The 23,221-nt window shown below is 42.9% G+C and overlaps 1 protein-coding gene across 6 annotated transcripts in view; it reads left to right on the top strand.

The window, feature by feature from the left end:
- Positions 1-23,221, top strand: part of ptprua (protein tyrosine phosphatase receptor type Ua) — a 246,327-nt gene that overhangs the window by 178,241 nt on the left and 44,865 nt on the right. For 2 of the 6 annotated variants that reach the window (XM_028598342.1, XM_028598339.1), the window contains 8 exons: positions 3,076-3,214; positions 5,834-5,863; positions 6,321-6,481; positions 6,828-7,015; positions 14,157-14,229; positions 17,847-17,923; positions 19,895-19,912; positions 22,642-22,678. In XM_028598342.1, coding sequence (XP_028454143.1) covers positions 3,076-3,214; positions 5,834-5,863; positions 6,321-6,481; positions 6,828-7,015; positions 14,157-14,229; positions 17,847-17,923; positions 19,895-19,912; positions 22,642-22,678 — 723 coding nt within the window. The remainder of the gene's footprint in view (positions 1-3,075; positions 3,215-5,833; positions 5,864-6,320; positions 6,482-6,827; positions 7,016-14,156; positions 14,230-17,846; positions 17,924-19,894; positions 19,913-22,641; positions 22,679-23,221) is intronic. The other 4 variants (XM_028598343.1, XM_028598340.1, XM_028598341.1 and 1 more) reach the window with 3 other exon arrangements.

The raw sequence follows: 23,221 nt of genomic DNA, 5'->3' as shown, positions 1-23,221 counted from the left end.
ACCAGGTCATTTCTGCTCATGGCCTCCATTACAGAGAGCATTCCTTTGTAATGTGCTGTGTAATATGTTCCCTGTGAATTTCCTTGCAGGACCACTGCACCATCTTTTGTTGTTGCGTGCAATGGAATTTATCGTGATGGTGAAGTGATTGCCATTTTCTAAACATGGCTCTAAAAAGCCGAATGACTCACCCAGCATGATTTGTGTGATTATGACAGCTCTGTCAGGCTCTATTGTCTGCCCCGAGCTATAGTCCCCACCAATCCACAGCTTATCAAGCCAAACTCCGCATCCTGCCTCACTGCAAAAGGCTTTTCTTTTCTCTCTTCACGAAAAAGACTGACAAAAGCCAATACCTCCCCTGCGAAGCAGCATTGTTTAAATACAGAGCGGGCTGTCCAATCCAGTTGTGCTGTCAGTCTCGCCACGACATGCCTGGGACTCTTGCATGCTTCCATCTCTCTGATTCCTCACCTTATTTGTTTTCTCATCAGTGAGAGCACACCGCCAGAAGTGTATTTTTACTCCTTCGATTCATTCGTACTTAATAGCAATTTCTCACCTTTGGATGGAACACAGTGGGGAGTCCAGATGAGTCATAGAGAGGGAGATTTCATGCTCTTGGCTATATCTGCAATGGGAATGCACTGAGACTGTGACATATGGGTAGGAGGGAAATAGCTGCCTGAATGAGAGCATGCATCACTGCAGTAAGATAGCCAGAGTGTCGTCTCATCCGAGCCACACACGTTCAGCTCCCCTGCTGACATCAGTGTACTGAAATAGTGTTTGAGCCCTCTCTGATGCTGTCTAATAATAAGCAGTGCACTAGTCGGCCGATTATTGTCGTCTCTGAGAAAGCTGTGGCTGGATCTGTGGCACCTCTAAGACGCTTCACTCCCTCCCCCGGTGGGTTTGGAATCAGCCTGGTGGATTTTGTTATTTTATTTAACCTTTATTTAACCTGTGAAAAAAAAAAAATCTTATTTATTTATAATTTTATTTAACCTTTACTGATACAGCTAATCTCATTGCGTTACTTTTAACAGCGAATTAGTGAAATGCGCCTAGGCTTATGCACAGCGCGCGCACACTATGCTTGTTAGACACAAACAGGGATGCGCAGCAGCACGCAAACATGCAAAAGATTACAAATTAAAATATTACGGTGCAATTCCGCAATCATAAAAGCAAGGGAATGGGAGATCACACTCTGATTGGTTTATTGCATGTTACGCCCAAAACACACCTATGAATTAATGAAGACACTGAGTACAACCCTTTTGAACCATGCGAGTGCAAACTCAAAGGGACAGTTTACCTAAATTGCATTTCAAATTTGGCTCACTTTTGTCATGACTTGGCTCAAAGGTATGACAAAATGTGGAGAACACACGTTTGCTCAATTAAATCAAATGTATTGAAGTACACAAAGGTAAACGTGCTATCAGTTTATCAGTGATGTGTGTAGTGTAAGGATGTGTGAAGGTGTAGCAATGTTAGAATGCAAAAGTAACTCAACCCAAAGTCTGAACAAACCAAGTGACCTTGAGGAGGGAGAGAGGAAGAGTGACTGCCCAGGCACTCCTATTTATGGGCATGTGAGCAATCAGTTCATCCAGGTGTCCATCATCAGTCCTTATTAGCCAGTCCCCAGATCCCGGCAACCAAAGGGACTTAACAGGTCTTGAGGCCTAGGAGCCATCACACTTTCTTTAGCATCATCTAGCTATACAGATGCTACTAACTCAACATTGCAGTGCACTGCTGTACCATCATAATAAAGATTATTACAGTCAAATATTACCTTTATTAATATATGCATATATAAAAATATAAATGTTTTGTACAATCTGTGGAGGGAGGCACACTGTGTAGCTCAAAGGGCCTGGCCCCCCCAGGGGCCTCATTACAGAAATGTATCCTAACTGCTTGTTCTATCTTAACTTAAGTTTCAAAGATAGGACAAATATATCTTCCTTTTAATAGAAGCAGTTCCTAAACTTATGGCAGTGTCCTATCTTATCTCAGACCTCCCATGTTATCTTAACTCATGATATCCTAACTATAAGTGTACGTTTTTTTATATATATATATATATATATATATATATATATATATATATATATATATATATATATATCTCAGTTTTCATGTTGTTCTCTGTCTTCCTTGGCATTGCCATACAGACCTAACCACAGTTTTGGCAGTTATTTACAATTTAGGACAGGGTTGTATAAGTCTAACTTGTTAAATTCCTACCGTAAAATGAGATAGGATTTTTTTTTCCAAATGCGTAATTTCTGTAAGGTCATCCTAAACTGAAGATAGACTTTCAGACTTAGGAAGTATGCCGATTTCCGTCTCCACCCCAACACGTGATGGAAAAGAATGAAATTACTAATAGAAAGTAGGTTAACACTTTACTTGAAGGTATCTTTATAAGAGCGACATGACACTGTCATGAACACATGAACCCTAACCCTAACCCTAACTTGTCATGACAAAAACCGAATGACACTTAATGACAGAAGCGTTACGTCATAAACGTTTGACTTGTTTATAATGTTTATGACACGTTCATGACAGTGTCATGTCACTCTTATGTAGATACTTTCAAGTAAAGTGTAACCGAAAGTAGTTCCAATGAAAACTCTTCACAGTTAGGTTAGGAAATGATCCAGGTTAAACAGGACGCTGGCAGATGTTTTTAAATCATCATAATCTCAATACAAACATCAGTGCAAAAGTTCCAACGCATACATACCAAAACCTAGCAAAATAATTTGCATTGCTGGATAGAGACCTCCATAGGACTTACTGTTTAGGCTGTCTATGGTAAAACAGCAGCACACTGAAGAAAGCAGACCTACTGGCTCGAGACCAGCAGAAGCCGCCAGTCCTCTTCGTTTTGTTTGTTCGGTCGTCTTTATGCTAAAATGATTTATTGACATCGAACCGCTGCATGTAGCATCTTGTTTTTGCGATTAGAACTGTATAACCATTTACCACTGGCTGTATTTGTGAGCTGCAGACGAGTCTTCCTCACTATCACCTCTCTGTCCCACTGTGCAGCTGCCTGCAAGGACTCCAAGCGAGCTCTGGAGGTGTCCCAACATGCCGAGGACATGGGTCTGATCCTCGGGGCCTGCGCCGGCGGCCTGGTGGTCCTCATTCTGCTTCTCGGGGCCATCGTCATCATCGTCAAGAAGGGGTGAGTGGCAGCGGAAACGTTTGCTTGTCAGCTGGCCAGTTGATGGGTCACAACGTTTTCAGACGTTTGCGGTCTGAAGTCGTATTGTTCCTACGTAGACTATCCAAAGGAGTCCATTTGTCTTTATCCCACTTGGCAGCCGGGGTCTATTGAAGAACGCATTTGGCAATGTGAGTGAATTACAACCAGAGTTAGAGGAATGGTAGAGCATTAAATTCTAAACTCTGCCACCGCTGCTGCAGCCAAGCTTTTGTGTTTCATCTCATCTTTTAATTTCAAGGTCTGCGCGTTGGCTTAGCACATTCAAAAACACAGCCCGCTCACCCCGGAATCGCTGGCTGCTTTCCACCTGCAAATTACCTCCGTCGTCGATCGCACCTGCAGTGTGTTCTTCTTCCTTCGCTCGCCGGCCGATGGTGGAACACTCATCTGAGTGTGAAATATTTCATCAAGGGGCATGTTATTCCATTGCCCACTCAATTACATGAGGCGAGCAGCTGCGAGGTGCCAATGGATGGGCTAGTAATTGGTTAGGAAGGTTGTTTTCTTTTTTTTTTTTTTTTTTTTTTTTTTGGAAAGGGGAACTTCTCCGCCCTGAGGAATTTCTCTCAGCGAGCATAGGGAGAGTGAATGGGATGTCTGGACGAAGGCAGTGACTGATAAGATTCAGTGGGCCAATCTCGCAGGCACAATAAGAACTAGACAGCCACATGGAGGAAACAGGAGCAGGCGTGTTCATATTTAGCCACCAGATATTGTCACTCATATACAGTTAGAATGTATATGTAAATATGTTTTTGGTCCTGTAAGCATTTGGAAAACTGGAGATCCCCTGCAGCATAATTCAGCAGGGTGCTGCTCAAATGCAGGCAATGGGAAATAAGAAATAAAAAAGGCCGTGCTAAACAGAAAAAGCTCTGGAACAACTATAAACTTTGTCACTTTCTGCAACTACTTGCAGAAAGCGACTTTTTTTGCACATGCTTCATCAGGCTCAGCAAGGCTGGACATATACATATCCACCCCTCTATACTAAATTTAAATTCCCTCTTTTTTTTTTTGGGGGATTGATTTGCCTGGAAATCAGCCGAATCTGCCAGCTCATGTTTCAGTTGCTCTGGCATATACATCTGTCCCCACCCTCACGTTCAGACAGATTTCCAGCCGACCAGAACCTGGGCAGGCCAATCACAACCGTTTCTCTCACATGGGGCGGGATTAAGATGGTGACTGACAGAGGACCGTCCTAAATGGATGCAGTTACCTAACATTACTAACACACCAGGCTCACAGAACTCAGATCAAACTAGGCGGTGCTGATCAAAGAAGAATTAAGATTTGTTTACTACAGTGGCTTGCATAAGTTTACTACCCTTGCTAAAGTTAACTAAAAAGAGGAATAAAAAAACATCTTTTGGAAATTGATCTTAATGCCTTAATTTCGTGAGTGAATAATCTGTCGTAAATTCTTCCTTAAAATACAGGGGGCATAAGTGTGTACACCCCTATGTTAAATTCCCATAGAGGCAGGCAGATTTTTATTTTTAAAGGCCAGTTATTTCAGAAGGCAAAGCACTGACTGACTAGGAGCAGTAGGCTGGATGGAGCCGGTTACCTCCAGGATCTGTGCTAAGCTAGGCTAGATGGAGCCGGTTACCTCCAGGATCTGTGCTAAGCTAGGCTAGATGGAGCCGGTTACCTCCAGGATCTGTGCTAAGCTACGCTAGATGGAGCCGGTTACCTCCAGGATCTGTGCTAAGCTACGCTAGATGGAACCGGTTACCTCCAGGATCTGTGCTAAGCTAGGCTAGATGGAGCCGGTTACCTCCAGGATCTGTGCTAAGCTAGGCTAGATGGAGCCGGTTACCTCCAGGATCTGTGCTAAGCTAGGCTAGATGGAGCCGGTTACCTCCAGGATCTGTGCTAAGCTAGGCTAGATGGAGCCGATAAGCTAAAGTCCCAATAAGTCGGCGTGTTCCTTGAAGAAATGACAATAGTATTATGACAAATGGTGTCGTTCAAATATTTTCGATACCAATACGGTGACTTTGATACCGGTTCGTAAACGTTACTTTTTCCGATACCAGTTGTGTCAAAGAAAAATAAATTACAACATTACACATTACGGCACAAATCTTTTCATTAATTTATCAGCACCTACTATGTCAGCCCGTCTCTGTCTACGACGTGCAACGTTAGACAGCCAATCACAGACATTATTAGATCTTGGTAGAAGCCTGCTGCCTGTTTATTGGCTCACTGACGCTGATGAGATTTTACTTGTGTTATTATAGGTATAGGTATTGAAATTGGGTATTGAATGACGAGGCATTTTCCAATACTCAATACTTTAGAGGTACCCAGCCTTAGTGACAACATAAATAGATATAATCCAGATAAACCTCAGAAAATGTAAAGTTACCATTGGTCCAGAGCTGAGTTTGATTCTTCCTTCTTACGGCTTTGATCCTGCTTCATGATTGCTTGGAACATTCCAACGCACTGAGCATCTTCATTTATCTCTCTGATGCCCATCTTGATAAACCATAGTCACCTCTCCTTTTTTTTTTTCTCCTCACTCTCTGTCTCTCTCCTTTCCTCCTCCCTGGTGCTAATCAGAAGGGACTTCTATTCTTACCCTTACTACCCGTAAGTTGCTCCTTTCTCCATCTTCCACCCTGATGCCATCTTCCCCTTGCTTGCCCTTCGTAGTCCCAGGAGTGGAAATGAGCATTGCTATCTCCACCCCATCCTCCAGTATAGACACCCCCTTCCACCCACCCCCCTTCCCTTCCTTCCACCTTCTCCTTTCGCCCACCACCTCCACCTCCACCACAACCCCACCGCCACCCTTTTGCTATCACCGAATCGCACTTTCCACCCTCGTCCAAGTTCAATCTCGTAGCCCTTATATTTCCCCCTCAGTCCAATTTCTCATCTCCTCACCCGCCCTCCTTTCCTTTCTCCCTTATCTCTTTGCTTGTCTTTCTCTCATCCTGCCCCTTCTCTGCTGTCCTCTGTCTATTATTACTCCCTGTCCCTTTCTCTCTCACTCTCTCTTTCTCTCTCTCTCTCTATCCTCCCGCCTCTCTCCGCCTCTTTACAGTAGGAAGAAGGTGGCCATAAACAAGGCAGCCATGTCCTACAGGCAGGAGAAGAGTCGGAAGCTGAGCTCGTTAGACTGCAGCATGACCGAGCAGAGCACTCTCCAGCAGGATGAGAGGATGGCCCACTCCTTCATGGATGCCCACGGCTGCAACGCTCGAAGTAAGACAGCTAGGAACATATGGGTACTCTTGGAAAAAAAAGTGTCTGGAGAGATGCAGCCCCCTCCTACCCTGACCTTCAGCCATGTTTACTTCCAATGCCAGACCATAAGGTGCTCCCGACAGAGAGATCTCCTGCAAGTCTCTCGCCTGTTTGAGTATTCTGTAGTGCCAGTCAGCCCCTCACATCTCCGCAGAATCGCTGACTTTATTTTCCCCCTGAGCTGCCCCCCTCCCAACCCTCCACCCCCCCTACACTTTTTCAGCCCGAGATTACATTAATAAAAAAAGAACAGAGTGCAGAATGTCAGCGGCATGCCGTGACCCGTGTGTGTTCGTGTTCCCAGACGAACAGCGTAGCTCCGTCAACGAGTCCAGCAGCTTACTGGGAGGCTCGCCCCACCGCCACTGTCGGAGGAAGAGCTCGCCCTATCACACGGGTCAGCTGCACCCTGCTGTAAGGGTGGCCGACCTCCTGCAGCACATCAACCAGATGAAGACGGCCGAGGGATACGGCTTCAAACAAGAATACGAGGTAAGAAGGAGGAAAAGAAAAGAAGGAGATACAACATGGTTACACTTGGGTGGGCTTTGGGTCTCGTTCCAATTAAGGGAAATGGTGCTACAACATAAAATGATATTGTGCTTCCAACTTTGTGGCAGCAGTTTGGGGAATGTCCTTTCTTGATTCAACGTAGTCTATATCGGCGACCTTTCATTTACGGGATAGCTCCGGTGCTGCCGATGGCTCCGCTGGATGTCCCTTATTTCGGCCGGATGTCCCTCACCTTCTGTTTTCTTTTATGTCGGCATTCTAAATTCTGGTCGATTCGGGAAACATCCTCCGAGTTAGAACTGACATTCAAATTACAGGCCTGTTTATCTTTCTTTGTTTGTAAAAATTCTCATCACACACTCGACAGCCATTTTAATTCCAGAGCTCACCTCCCTACGTACACACGTTCCACCAAAACAAGTTCCTTCCCACAGTTATTTTGCAGAGGCACCGTTGCGATTGTGATTGGTTTAAAGAAATACCAATAATCCAGAGCAGGTTTTTCTCCCATTCTAGAATGCTGTATGGACTAGCCAGACCCTCCTCCGCAGCGCTGTGGAGGAAGAGGCAGTTTTTGCAAGTTCCAGCAATTTCATTGCATAAAATTGCATAAAATATCCCGCATATTCTATCGCCATCTTTTGAGAAAACGTGCCGCATAATCTAGGATTTTTGCCCACAACAATCACAAAAAACCTCAGCATTTTTCTGGAAGGACTGTGAAGTACGCTGTTGTTAGAAGAGACAACAATAGGAGTGGCGCTGATACTCTCTTTCTTGTTCCGAGAACATGAGAGACGTATTTATATGGGGACAAAGAATCTCTGCACTTAAGCTAACGTTGGTTTAAAGTGGTTTATGCGCCGAAGCGGCAGCCGGTGCGTACAATCAGCGACCTAAAAGCCACGGGGCTCAAAGCTGTGAGCTTTTATTTCTCCAACACGTAGACCACCCTGTCTCCAGCTGGGACAGGAAAAAAAAGCAGTGGAAACACTAATACAGACACTTTAATTTGCAGTTAGTGTAGAGAGCCTATCTCTGTGTTACTGTAGACACCTACTGTCTGCTTTAAAAAGGCTTAAATGGTGTGTTTAATATTCATGAGCAGGCAGTGAAACGCTGTTTTACTTCATCTGCATTGCAGAATGCTAACCTTAGTGGTGCGGTGTGGACTAATAATAATGTTTTTCAAAGTTCAGCTTTCTTTTGACTTTAATATCATGCCCTCCACATCAACCATTGCTGATGAGTCTTTTTTTTTTTTTTTTTTTTTTTTTTTTTTTTTGCACATCCACCCCGGAGGAAGCCAGATGCACTTTTTTTCCGATTCCCTGAGGGGGGCCAACAAATTTCCCCCCACCAAAATCAATATATGGGTCGCTTTTTCACTCCTCAGTCTAGCTCCCCATCGCCTGGAGAAATAAACAAGATGAAGGGGATCAGCGTGCACACTGCTGTCAGACTTCATAACCCTTATTTCCCACAGGGTCGTTCTGGTGCCATTGATCAGACATGTTGCAAGGCATTGTGGGGGGGTTGCGAATGAGTCAGGCCCTCGGTGTCGGTAGGGTACTCTACGTGTTGTGCTTGGAAGCCAACATCTGGAGCCGGTGAACAAACATATTGACAGAAAGCATCTCGTGGGCCAGTAACAATGTGGAATATCATTTAACTCAAAAATGTGTTTTTCTTTTGTTTACGTCCCCTTAAAGTGATGGTTCAGAGTAATCTCCCCGTAGGGTCCTTTGCACCATGACCTCGAGCCATACACTCCCCTAGAAGCTTTTTTCACCTGGGTCTAACATTGGGAGAGTTAGCGTAGAGTAGCGTTATCAGCTGAATAGCTTAGCGCTGGGGCTAATGGACCCATGTTTGTATCTCGTAAGTTACCCAACTAATAATGCCCGAAATGATACCAAACTTCTACACTAGTACAAATAGGTTATGCACTCATAAAACGATGGATTGGAAAGTTTGTAAGTACAACAGAAGTTTATGAACACTTGACTGCTCTCTTCTGCTCTCTGTTGCTGCTGCTGCTGCTGCTACCTGCAGTTAGACGAGTGCTTAGGGCCGTCTACAAATTACTACACCGAAAAGAGATACTACAAAAATATTTATTAATTTAATGATTAAATAAGGTAATGTCTCCAAACTTACCTCAATTATTACTTGTCTCCTGCTAGTTATATTACAGCACTTACTTTAAAAAATAAGTTAAATTAAAAAATATTTTGTTGCATCTCTTTTCGGTGTTGTAATTTGTAGACGGCCCTAAGCACTCGTCTCACAGCAGCAACAACAACAGCAGAGAGCAGAAGCCAGCAGGCAAGTGTTATTTACATAAACTTCTGGTGTACTTACAAACTTTCCAATCCATCGTTTTATGAGTACATAACCTATTTGTACTAGTGTAGACCTTTGGTATCATTTCGGACATTATTAGTGGGGTCATTTACGAGATACAAACGTGGGTCCATTAGCCCCTGCGCTAAGCTATTCAGCTGCTAACGCTACTCTACACTAACTCGCCCAATGTTAGACCCAGGTGAAAAAAGCTTCTGGGGGGGTGTTTGGCTCGAGGTCATGGTGCAAAGGAACCTAGGGTAAATTACTCCGAACCATCACTTTAAGATTCGTGACGAGACAACGCACCGGTCTGCAACGTAATTTCCAACTTTCAGGCTTTTTTGTAGCTATGTAGCGATATATCATTTCTTGGGTCTAAATATGAATGTGTGTATCGTTAGCGATAGTGAGATGCTTGCTACAGTTGCATTTCTGGTGATGATTCAGCAAAAATGTTTTATTTCTCTGATTTGCCGCTCCCCTCTCTACAGTCACTCTCTAGCTCGCTTGATGATTCTCAGAGTCGGCAAATCTGCCAAATTCTGCTTTGAAGGTCAGATAATTACAGTTTAAAAAACACTTGCCTTTGTTTCTGGTTTGGCGCACAACTAGGCAGGCCAAAATTAACCCACATTGATATACGGGCCGGATCTGGCCAGATTGGCCCACGGGCCTTGAGTTTGACACGTGCTCTAACACCACCAATGTGTAGCACCCACCTGGGTGATGCATGGCAGCCTTACGACGCCAGACGTTCACCCCACATCAGCCCGGCACAGAGGGAGGGGGGGACATGTTTTTTAGTGGTGGGGGAAGCCAGAGCACCCGGAGAAACCCCACGCAGACACGGGGAGAACGTGCAAAAAGTGGATTAATGCAGCTCTAAAGACCTGTGAGTGAGATATGTACTGAGTGGAACATTTTCCAGAAAAAATAGACTTGTGCTTTGTAATAATGGTGTAACACTGTTTCTGAATGCCCTCCAACAAATCTTTGGCTCAGACAAATTCCTGGGCTGCAATTTCTTGTTAGTTATCAGCCAAGACATACATGCTGCCAATATACCTGAGATATAAGCTACAGTTAATACATGACAGACTAGTAAACAAACCAATAAATGGCCCCTGTGGATTAGCCTACATCATATATGTTTTTTTAAGGCTTAGAGAAGCTGAGAATCTATTTTCTCAGTCAGCTTTGGTACGATAACTAATGTGATCCGACATGAACACGTAATCCTCTGCCAAAGTTGGAACAGTTTGGGTTATTTCACCATCAAGATTTCTGTATTTTCCCCACTGGTTTGAAGTGGGCGGGGCTTGATTGGAAAAAGGTGATGTCACGTACTTTTCATGCACCAAAAAGGATTTATCAATATTTCCTAATTTCAATACAAAATGTTGACAGTTGTGGGGGTTGTTTTGCTAATGTCGCCAACCCAAAATAGCCCCAATGAAGCACATTACGGTTATTAATAAATCATACCTTATTCATTAATACTTAATGTTACAGGGTAATGCTTTGAAATTTGTACTCAAATGTTTAGGCCTAAAGTTTTGAGCATGTCAAATTTAACTGATAAGCTAATAAAGAAGAAAGAAATAAAGCTCCAGGAAGGTGAACAGAATGTTGTTGAGGCTCCAAAAACACAGTGCTGGATAAAGGCAGGTTTGTTAAGCAGGATTAGATCAGATATTACCTGTACAGGATCCAGTGACAGATGTAATCCCCTGATCAGCTCGCTTCGTGCATCTCTGTTGGGGTCTCAGGTGGTCCCAATTTGGCCCTGGGGGGGGGGGGGGCAGACGAGAGACAGCGTGCCTCAGTACGAGAGCCTCAGGCTGTGACTTACAATGCAACAGAATATGACACGACTCAAGCCAGGTTTGGGTTTTCTTTAACACTTTATAATGACTAATCACTAATACATGGTAAATTGATAGTTAATTAAACTTTAGTTCATAGTTATTTTACTGTTAACAAATAACATTTTGATTTGTAATGTTTACTAAATATTAGTAATGTTATAATGTATTTTATTTTGTGTTATGTATGTTTTGTAAACCCTCTAAAAACATCTAGAGGGTTATTATAAAGTTGCATCTAATGCTCATAAGAATAAGTTCATGATTAGTAAATGGTTTATAAAGCATCAAGTAACATTCATTTTGCCCCATTAAATCTTTTTTTGGCGCGCTATAAAAGAGATGATTATTTGATTATTTTTACACCGATAATAGCTATCTAAATAATGTTTATAGATGCTTTACGAAGTCTTTATTAACCGTTAATAAGGTATTATAGTCATCAACTGCAACTTTATAAAAAGCCATCCAAATAATATTTATTGATGGTTTATAAACCAGGGTACGCCACTGATACCGAGCTGTCCAATAAGAAGTGAGCAATCAAAGACGTCGTCTTTCCGTACACGATTGTTGTCATTAACAGAAACTTAAAAGACAATTCTAGGGCAAAATGAACCTAGGGCTTAATAACACATGGGTACCGAGTCGAGCGTTCTCTGGGATGTGTTTTCATGCTAATCGAATGTGACCAGTTTTAGCGCAAACCGCTAATTAGGTTATAACGCAAGTCGTCAGGGCAGAGGGTAAAGTAAAAAGAAATCTCTATTTCTATACCTCTAACAAGGCTCAAAATAGCACCACACTTCCACTGTAGCATAATGAGGGTCCCTACATGTAAACCCAAGCATTGAGAACTTTGTAAGTGTACAGACAGTTTATTAAAAAGATAAAGTTTATAAAGACAGTACCGTTCACGTATACAGGCGGGCGCCATCTTGGGAAAACAGTCACGACCAGTCGAACGACAAACGCCGTGCTTGAGCTATGTTACTGGTTACTGGTTACTGGTTACTGGTTACACAGCGTTCGTCGTTCCAAGAGAACGGTCGACTCGTTATGTAATAATGTGTTATTAACCCCTATGTTCATTTTGCGGCGGAATTGTCCTTTAAAGGGGCGCTATTTTTATTTTTTTTGCTCGCCGGTTTCTCTATAGAGCTCCCCCTACAGCTTCGGAGCAGATATTTGGCAGCTCCTATGTTTACTTCCTCCGACAGTGGTTTCCGAGCTTTCTGCTTCTTTTTTGCCGGCTCAGCCATGACGATAGTGTAAAAAGGGTTAGGGTTAGGGTTGCGAGACCTGATATCACGCGATGCTTCTTGATGCTGATGCTGAGGCCGGCGGCCCGAAAGTTGCAAGGGTGGTTTTTCCGCTCACCGGCGCTAGGGGGAAGCGAGACGACCACCTTTCAACCTGGAAAAAAAGTCATATATATTTCTCCCATTCCGGAAAGCTGTGCGGACTAGCCAGACCCTCCTCCGCAGCGCTGTGGAAGAAGGTCTGGCAAAGCGAGACTATCTACCAGTTAGCAAGTTAAAATGATTAACTACCAGTTAACAAGTTTAAAAGTGAGATGACCACCATTCAACTCGAAAAAAGTCATATAACCATTCCAATGACTCCGAAGCTGTTCAGTTAAGGTAAATTAAGCTAAAAAAAAAAACTGCATAGTTCCCCTTTAATACAATACATAAAATGCTGTGATTTGAGCAACAATAAACTGTTAAAATAACATAAATTATAGCATAACTAATCATTTTTCGTCATCCTTTTGTTGTTTGTTAACAGTAAAACAACTATTAACCTAAGTTTAATTAACTATTGACCATTTATTAGCGATGGTCATTATAAAGTGTTACCGTTTTTGGGTCTTCTTTCATTTTGCTCTTCTCTCACTTCTAGTGCTGATTTAGAGTCAGTGACTCATCTCACCAGCAGATTTAGTGGATGGGTGTGTCATGAACAGCTGTCACAAACGTAGTCGTTTAACGCGGAGGCGTTACAGAGCATCAGCTTCTTCAGGCAGCGCGCCTCTGACTGTGTGTAGAATGAGAATGACTGCAGCGGGCCGCCCCCTCCTCCTTCCCCAGGCCGCAGCCATCTCTCAGTGTCATCTCCCAGCCTCAGTCTCTCCCCGCTATGTCGTGGCAGATGTCTGTTTATGACTTGGCAAGATGCTGTAATAGCAAAGTCGCTCAGACAACCCTAGGGTAACACTTTGGAGTGCATTAGCAAAGTTGTTTCTGTTGTGAGTTTCAAGATGCATGAAAGACGATCGCCATGTTTTTCTTTTAATTTTTTTTTCAATGAAACTTAAAGGTCCAACGTGTGTGAATTTCTCCCATCTAGCAACGCTAGATCATCATATATCGCAATCAACTTTCTCGCGCCACGCAGTTCAAAGTACGTATTACAGCTACGGTAGCCTTCACGCTTCAAAAAGCCGGTCTCTTGCTCTTTATCAATATCCTTTTTTCTTTTTCTGGGCGAAAAAGAAGACTCCTGTTCCTGAAATTTGGATTTTCAACACGTGCGATCCTCCATGTTTTCCTTCTTCAAACTTGCCGGGGCCGGGAAGCTACGATACCCATTAGCAGCATTAGCAGCTCCTTTGAGTTTATCATGTGACAGAGAAAACATGAAAAGGCGGAGCAGTATGTCCTGTATGTCCCTTACTGGCTAACGTATTTCAGGATGGTGCATGAATATGGAGCGTCTACCCCAGTTCATGCGAATGCAAATGTAAAATTTCAAGCCAAAAGGAATACTTGGAATTGATGGTGGTGGTAAATATTCATGAAAAAGGACAAGTTTGTGAACGGGCAACACAGATTTTGATAATGAACAGCTAAACACGTAACACACTGGACCTTTAACGTGTGATTTCTAACTGTACTTTGCAGAGTTTTTTCGATGGCTGGGACGTCACAAAGAAGAAGGACAAGACCAAAGGAAGGCACGATAGTCTGCTTAACCGTAAGTACTGTGGGGTTACAAGAAATAAATACTAATGCAGTTAGTACCTGGCTCTCCCTCTGTCTCTTTTACTGTAGGTTACACCTAACATTTATGGCTTTTTCAAGCATACCCTGTAAAGGACATTACCATTTAACGACACTGCTGCTGTCTTACAAGTCTGCCAAAGCCGCCCAATAATTATTTTTACTCCTAGTCGAATGCTTGTTAGGTCTAGAAAAATCTCTTGTTATACTGTGTTATTACGGTTAGATGAATTCAAATGGATTGTTTAACAGTGGCTTTAATATGGTTTCTGCAGCGTTATTCTCGTTATACTATATGTTCATTGTTCATTGTGGGAAAGCCCTAGAAATCACATTTAAAGCCATGAGACGCTTAACGAAGTTCTTTAAGGTGTGGAGGCAGCTTTTAAAAAGCGACGCAGGTTTCAATCTTTTTCTCAAGACTGGATCTGTGTGCCAGTAAAGTAAAAAAAATAAAAGAAACTTAGTTCGTCTGTAATCCTTAATTTGAAATGCCAGCAAAGCTGAATATATAGCCAAGCTGCTGGCAACATAACTATTACAGTATGAAATAATGTTTTGATCACCGCAGCAGCTTGGGAATGACTGCTGGTTAACATGTAGTGTTTATGGGCCGCTATTAAAAAACCTCCTTGAAATCCTTGAAAGTTTGTGAATTCGACAGGGGGAAATCTAGGCCTTAAACATTTTTTTAAATACACATAAATAGACATTGATAGGTCATTGAAAGCATATTTGTATATATTTAGGAATAGAAATTGAAGTTATTTTGATATTTATTTTACTTTTTATTTGCTGGGCTATGTTAGTGAAGGCGAGAGACCCCATAGAGTCTCCACTTCCTCCCACCGTTCAAAAGTGAAGCCAAAATCTCCCGGATACGGGCGCTGCTGTCTTGCAACATGGCATCATGACTATGCGTAAACAAATACTCCACTTTCCTAAAGCCAAATGGTGTTTTATCTGTACCCATTTTGAGCTATCCACGTGTATGTCTATGCTTTATACAGTGGATATAAACATACCCATGTATAACATACCCATATGTGGGTATGTTATCGCGAGAACGTGACGTACTAACGTGAGAACAACGTCACACGCGTGTAAAAAAAAAAAAAAAAAAAAAAAAAAAAAAAAAGAAAGTTGGGTTTAGGAAAAGAACACAGGGAAAAGCTTTAGTAACACAAAAATGACAAAAAAAACAACAAAAACACGCTTAGGAAAACAATAAACGGTTGGGTTTAGGAAAGAAACATTGGGGAAGGCTTACAAAAAAAAAAAAAACTGCTGAAAATCGCTACACGCGGGACACGATCCCAGCTCTCCTGGGTGAAAGTCCTGTGTTTTACCCATCCGTGGACCTACGTCCCTTTATACTACTTGCTATGGCGAAAATTCACTCGTAATGTAGGTCAATGGCGGGCGAATTGTGTTGATATACACGCCAAAAAGCGATTATGCGTCTTGATAACACGCCAAAATGGCATACGAATTGGCGTGTCATACATAAGCCACTTTATGAGACCAGTTTGTAGCTTGTAATTTTGGAACTATAGTCCGCGCAGTAGTGACCGGGTGGTGTACCGCCCATACACCCTCCCGAACAATCCTGAGTCAATCACAGCTGTCAATCATAACGTTTCCCCCCTTTTTTTATAGCATCAGATAACTAATAAAAAACAAACTTATCAGAAAAATTAACACCTGAACAAACATCGGCATGATCAGAACTACCTAAACCGACAGAAGCCATCTATTTGGGTAAAATTAATTTGACGTGGGTTTTTTAGTTTGGGCCATGTCCCATGCGCTAACATGGAGGAGGCAGGGTTTATGACCTATACCGCAGCCAGCCACCAGGGGGGTAATGCAGATGTTTTGGCTTCACTTGTACAGTCTATGCATCAACCCCTGGTCAGCCACCACAGTGTTCACACAGTCAAGCCTGCTAGTTCTCATTATAAAAATCCTCACTGTTGTAACAGTACTTAACCTTGAGCCATGTCTCAAACTATGCCGTGTTGGATCCTTGAATTTGAGGGAATTTGGCCTTGAAAGTCTTTGAAAAGTCCTCGTATTTGATGTTCATAAGAAGCTGGTGGGGAACCTGATTATTATTTCATACTCGTTCAATTGTCTGACAATGGAAACAGAAAAATATAGAAATGAAAACAAGTTGGCTGAATTTGGCTGCATTAAAAGGCAGTACAGGTGGCCACAGAGAGCAGGGCGCGACTGAAACGTTTAAACAGGCTGACTCTATGCAGAGTAACCAGCTGTGTGTGTGTGTGTGTGTGTGTGTGTGTGTGTGTGTGTGTGTGTGTGTAGATGCTCAGTCACAGGCAGGGACGCTCATATTGATGCAAATGGCTTTCTCAGGAAAAACATTTTAAAGTTGAGACGGCTTAATGTCGATGTCATCTTAGTTCCAGTGTTCTTTCAGAGTCTTGGTGGAAAAGCCTCAGAAGTAACATTTAGACACAAAGTCCCAGATGAACTGAGGTCTTCAGGTGTGATAGCAGCTGTATATGAGACAGGTGTCATCACAGCTTTTGCAGACTGACCCTTAAAGGATCATTCCGTATTATTAACATCTGGGTTCTACTTTGATAACTTTGGCAATCCTTTCTTTGTACTCCCCAAAGACGAGGTCTACGTAGCGAGGTTGATAGATTTATAAAACTATGGAAAAGAGAGCAGTGGCATAAGATCAGTACTCGGTATCAGCAGATACCCTGAGTTTAGGCATCGGAATCAAAATGAATAGAGAAAATATTGGATCAGTGCATCCGTATCCTGTACCCGGTCTTGAGGATTACTTTGGTGAGGAAAGTGTCATTTTTATTGATAGAAACAGTCAAAACTGTTCTAATTAGAGCTGTCAATCCATTAAAAATATTTAACCGGTATTAATGGCATGGTTGGCATTGTCCATAGTGAACTCGCAATTATTCATTTTTTTTTTTTTTTTTTATCTCTTCTAAAGGTACTATAAAAGGGCTGTTTTAATGCTCTTATCAACATGGAGGGGACAAATATGCTTACTTTATGCTTTGATACAGTGGTGGCTCTCAAAGGCAATTCACACGCACAGTCGTTGGATGTGATTCAAATATTTTCAAGCACACCCTCGTCCTCTACAATGGCAATAACCACCCATTTAGCTACACTGTTGTTGCTTGTCCAGGCCTCTCCATTGCAAGCTATCCAGCGCGGCCTGCCTTTGGCAATGTGGGGGGGGGGGGGGGAGGGGGCTGGATCGCGTCCTGATTTCCGAAACTACGGAGCGGTCGAGGCTCAAATCAAAGCGCGTGTGTGCGGTAATCGCGCGTCGAATACATTTTTGGCGTTAAAAGGAATTTGCGTTGACTCGTTATTATTGCGTTGATTTTGACAGCCCTAGTTCTAATGAACTGCAATTATCCTTCACGTTGATGAGGAATGCAGTGCTGAAACGGGGCATCCAGTGAGACAGACAACCTAATAGATCTGCTGTTGTATTAATAAAAGCCAATAAATTGACTGATCGAGTAGCTGTGTCTTGTAATTACCCAATCAGTGAACCCTAAATCCTTTTTATGTGCGTTTCAGATGATCGCCATAGAGTGAAGCTCCACTCTCTGCTTGCAGACCCCAGCTCTGATTATGTCAATGCCAACTACATAGACGTAAGTCTCCTTCAGTTTTATGTTCCCTTCCTCCTCCGCCTCCAACTCCCTCCTTTCTGTCTTTGCTGATCCAACAGCTCCGCCTCAAGAGCTCGTACTAGTCATCTTCTATTGTTGTTGTTGTTGTTGACCCAGTGCTTGACCAGAAGACATTTCCACATGCTGTCGGAGGCTGTGTGCGCTGTTCTGTTACTCAGACTGAACTGTCATTTAGTAACTACACCCACAACACATAGCATTGTGTCTATTTGTGCTAGTACATGCAGGCTTTGAGGCGAGATCTTTTTCACCGCGACTCCAGAGCTCCCACAAGAGCCCATAAGCTCGGAGCAGCATCCTCATGACTCAGCCAAATGCTTTTGCGAGGCGACATGGCACCGCGATTGGACTCAATATAACACGGCTGATCCTTTCATCTACTTTCAGATATTTTGATCTTACCTCCAGTTCAGCTCAAATGACTGTCTCAGGGAGCCTCTCCAGTCCCAGCAGCGGTACTCACTCCTGCCAGATCCTATCTCGGCAGCTTTGTATTAGATGGACCAAAACTATCTGAAGGACGGCCACTTTTCCCCCCCAGCATACGGCGGCCAGGGTCTAAGATCTTGAGGGTGACTGTGAAAAGCTCTCAACAGTCTTGCCTCCGCTTTTGGCTCGGCCTACTGCAGCACTCGTTGCAGGGTTTTCCATGAGTCTCTGCATGCTGTATTACGTGCTTTGTTTCTACTATTGTTTGCTGAACAAAAGGGAATGTAAAGTGGCCGGAAAGGGCCCCGATCAGTAGTGGATGCCTGGCTCAGCATATGTGGGTGGCGTTGGTTAAAGCGTGGCCACTTCATCCCCTTTAGTGCTTCGTGAGGGCTCCATTAGGGCCAACGCTCCAAGGACCTTTGAGCCATTAACTCTCCTGTCTACAGCACGGCCTGCATGTCATGCCAAGACCCCTGGCTCAGAACACTGCAGTGAAATGATTCCAAATGATTCATTGAAGACGCCAAGGTTGGAATTAATGGAACTTTGCTTTTTATTTTAATTTTTTTAAAGGTTAAACTGAAAAGTTCCAGCGCTCCCTTCTCTCATTCAAATGCAGGCTTACATGGTTTTTTTCTTCGGCACGGGTAGCAAGACGTGACATTTTTGTGTCAAATCTAAAGATGTTCTTTTTGTTGCTGTCTATTGGTGACAGGTGTAACACAAAGTGACACCATCCCCATGCTCAGTTCTTCACTGTCAGGTAGTTTTTTTTTTTTTTTCTGCCTGTCATACTCGTGTTGGAATCCGCAGTAATTAGTTTGGAATACGATAAAATAAGTATGAGCATGGGAAGTAGTGGCTGAGCAGACAAATCTAAAACTTTCTTTTCATTTCTTTGGATGGCAGACACCTTAAATTAAACTCTCCTGCGTGAAAGTTTGACGCTGTACACACCCGTCCACCATTCCGACGTCCACACCCCTCTCATAAAGTGCACACTTACCAATATGGATGGGATTCCTAGGAATACTGGGCCGGTCGACTTCTGCAGAGCACGCTGCAACTTTTGAAGAAAGTGTTCACCTCGAGCAATTAAGAGAATGTATTAAATAACATTATGTATTTCCTCAGGCGTAATCCCTACCATGCCCTCTTGCTGAAGTGTCAGCTCTCTTATCAAGGACAACTAACTCTGTGTCATTGCTGGCTTCAGATCAAAAAAACTGTCTCTCTCTGCCTCTTTGCTAAAAGTGCAATAAATATGTGGCATGCTAAAGGGGAGTAGGATTCAGAGGAAATTAATTGTTTAAAACAAAAGTGGCCCTTTGCGTAGAAACATGGGAATTGGAGTCTTTTGAACATTATTCTCTCCACAGGTCCTCAAGGCAAGCAGCTCTCTAACCATTTCATTACCCTCTTTTCCTGGTCTTTAATCACAATAACTAGCTCTTGTTTCCTCCCCCTACTTTCTTTCTTTCTATCTCTCTATTTATCTAGATTCGGATAAACAGGGAAGTAAGTATCTTGCTTCTCTTCTCTTTCCGCCTTTTCTCCCTTATTCACGCTGCCCCCTCTCGCTGTCCTTTCCAGCCATCCATGGCTTCCCTCCAACAGCTTTCTTTTCCCCTCTAAGCTGCTGAGCCTGTCCGCCATCACTTTCCCCCTGAGTTCAGTTCATTCCAAACTGAGTGTAGCAGTGTCCTCTTTCATCCATAGTCAGATGCTCACCTGGGGTTCTTACTCAACATCAGGCTGTCCTATCCTTTCGTTCCGCTTTCTATGTGTTGGAGTTCAAAACTCCGGTGGATTTGTGAGGACTATGGTTAACTGCTCCACAGATCTCTGCAGGGTAAATCCAGACAGCTAGCTAGACTATCTGTCCAGTCTGAGTTTTATATTGCTTGAGTAAAACAACTTTTGAATGTACACATGTTCCACAAAACAAGTTCCTTCCCGAGGCTATTTTACAGCAGCTCCGTGCAGAGCTTAGTGCCACCCATGACGATTGTGATTGGTGTAAAGAAATGCCAATAACCCAGAGCACGGAATGCTGTGTGGACTAGCCAGACCCTCCTCCGCAGCGCTGTGGAGGAAGGTCTGGCAAAGTGAGACTATCTACCAGTTAGCAAGTTAAAAAGATTAACTACCAGTTAGCATGTTTAAAAGATTAACTACCAGTTACCATGTTTAAAAGATTAACTACCAGTTAGCATGTTAAAAAGATCAACTACCAGTTAGCAAGTTTAAAAGATGAAATTCCATTTAGCAAGTTTAAAAGATTAACTTCCAGTTAGCATGTTTAAAAGTTTAACTTCGAGTTAGCAAGTCAGATCGCTTGTTAACCATCAGTTAACAAGTTATAAAGAGTGTTAACTGCCAATTAGCAGATTCAAATGCTTGTTGCCTTCCAGTTAGCAAGTTATAAAGAGTATTTGCCAGTTACAAGTTTGATAGCTTGTTACCTTCTACCGTGCAAATTATGAATATTGTTGTTGTGAACATATTAAAAGTTAGAGTCTTAATTTAAAATACCATAATGCTTCTTAACAGATATCAGGTTGATCAAAACATTTTGTGGCAGCTTTTTGCTCGAGATGGCTTTTGATCCAACCACTCAAATAACCCCACAGGAAGGGAATTTCAATTTTGGACAACAAAGAAAGGAAGCTACAACAACAATAATTTTTTAATCACTCGGAATCCAAAAACTATCGTGTTTTGTGATTTTAAATTGTTGTAAGATTTGGCAAAATACTTTATATTCTGGACCTCAACTTGTTGTTCACCCACAAGCGATGACACTCTATTTCTCATTTCACTTTTAATACAACTTAATTTCCAATGCAGGTTGAAGTCAGTTGAATTTGTTAACACTGTTTGGCTATGAAAGAAACCCTAGGTGTTGCATAACCCTGATCCTGATCATTTATTTATTCTGGTTTTTTTTTCGTTATTATTCTTAAAACTCTCTTTAATGTTCCACAGTGCTCTTAGGGAGGATTTCTATTAACATTTGTTTCAGTAGGATTCCTACAAGTGATTCTGAGATGCATGATCAATATGAGAACTGATTTCCATTTTGCTTGCATACACCAAGGTCAGATTTCCACTAATTTGTCACAGTTGTAGTTGGAGTGAGCCAAATATATCGACGCAAAACAGATTGAAAGTTGTTTTTCGTCCTCTTCAATAGCATTGATAGGCTATCCACGTCCCATATTTTGGGGGGGGGGGAAGGTTTGTAATCCATTGTGAATTCATAATGTTTGATGTTTTTCTGTTTGCCTGCTGTTGGAAAATGTGGTTGCCAAGGTGACCGACAGGAAACTGGTTGGCTCAGGCAACCGAGGCTCATGGGAATGAGGGTCGCTGCACTCTTTCATAGCGATGGCCATCCATCTCAACTTCCCTCTGTGGCATGATGTAATTTCTGTGCCTGCATGGCTGAATATTGTGTGTATTAGTGTTTGTGTGTGTGTGTGTGTGTGGGGGGGGTATCTGTACAGTATTTGTACAAATGTTTACCCTATACAACAGTTGGAATCCCTTTACCCATGAGTTGTGAGAAGGCACACTCATCTTAATTCTTGGGATCTATCATGCTTGGCTGCTTCTCATTCAGCACACAGGGTTTGCTTGTTGGAGGGCCAGGGCTCCACTAATAGCCTTCCAAACCGTGCACACTGTATCATAACTGCACTAACGCCAAGCTGAGCAGAGAGGAGACGGCCGGATCACTCAGTGTCACTGAGGTAGAATTACTCCCAGAGCTGAAGATCCCTCACTTGTCAATCTAGCTTTGATCAGCAGCCCTGGCTGCATGCAAAGCACCGCACGCTCCCTCCCTCTGCATGTAATGACCTGGCTCACGGAGAGACGCGGAATTAATGCTGTTTCTTTCTGCGTTATAATGCAAGTGGGATCATTCTTCCCAAATTAAGAGCCAAAACTTCGGCCCGGGTCAAAAATGCCTACATCATTTATTTATTCATTAGCCAATGGCCTGACACAGACTAGTTTTCACGGCCGCCGAAATACATCTTCAGTCAAAAGCAGAGCAGAAATTTAGCAGAGCCACAAGACGAATAAGAGATGCTGAAAATGGAGAACGAGAACGGATGGGAAATGAAAGTTAGAGGCCCCGGAGTCTCCCTTCATCATATGCTCCTGTAATTATTAACCCTCTCCCATCTCCTTTTCCTTTCTTTTTCCCTGCCATCTTTCTCACTCTCTCCGTCTCACAGGGTTACCAGCGATCAAATCACTTCATCGCCACTCAAGGTGAGTGTCAAATACCCGGCATCAGTGGTTGACGGGCTAATGTTGACGATATTCAAATGGCTTTACTGAATTATTAATGTGTAAACAACAAGGAGCCTGTGTTGCCTCACGCTCACATCTGGGGTTTCCACCATAAAGCATCACTTTCCATCCGCCCGCGAGAACCACTCTCACACCGGTCGACTGTAACACTGTCAAGTCTGCACTGTAACACTACTGACTGTCGCTCTCTGTGAAGTTCAGCTTTTGTGTCTCTCCTCCCCGCCATCTGCATGTGTGGTGCAACCATCTCTCTGATGTCAGTTTGATACATTATATAGGCTGCTTTCCCCAAGCAGCACACACATACACACACACATAAACACACACACACTCACGCTCTTACTTATTCTCACCAGGCTCTGATCCTATTTATTCAGTGAATATGTTTTTTCACTTCGTAATCCCCCTCTTATTTCTTTCCATCATTCACTTTGGTCTCAGTTCTCCCGCTTCACAAAAATAACCTCCGAAGATTTCTCTCTCTTTCACGTTTTGCTCACA

Source organism: Perca flavescens, chromosome 14, assembly GCF_004354835.1.
Source record: "Perca flavescens isolate YP-PL-M2 chromosome 14, PFLA_1.0, whole genome shotgun sequence".
NCBI lineage: Eukaryota > Metazoa > Chordata > Actinopteri > Perciformes > Percidae > Perca > Perca flavescens.
The sequence above is the reverse complement of the archived record's forward strand: the minus strand, read 5'-3'. Positions and strand labels throughout refer to the sequence as shown.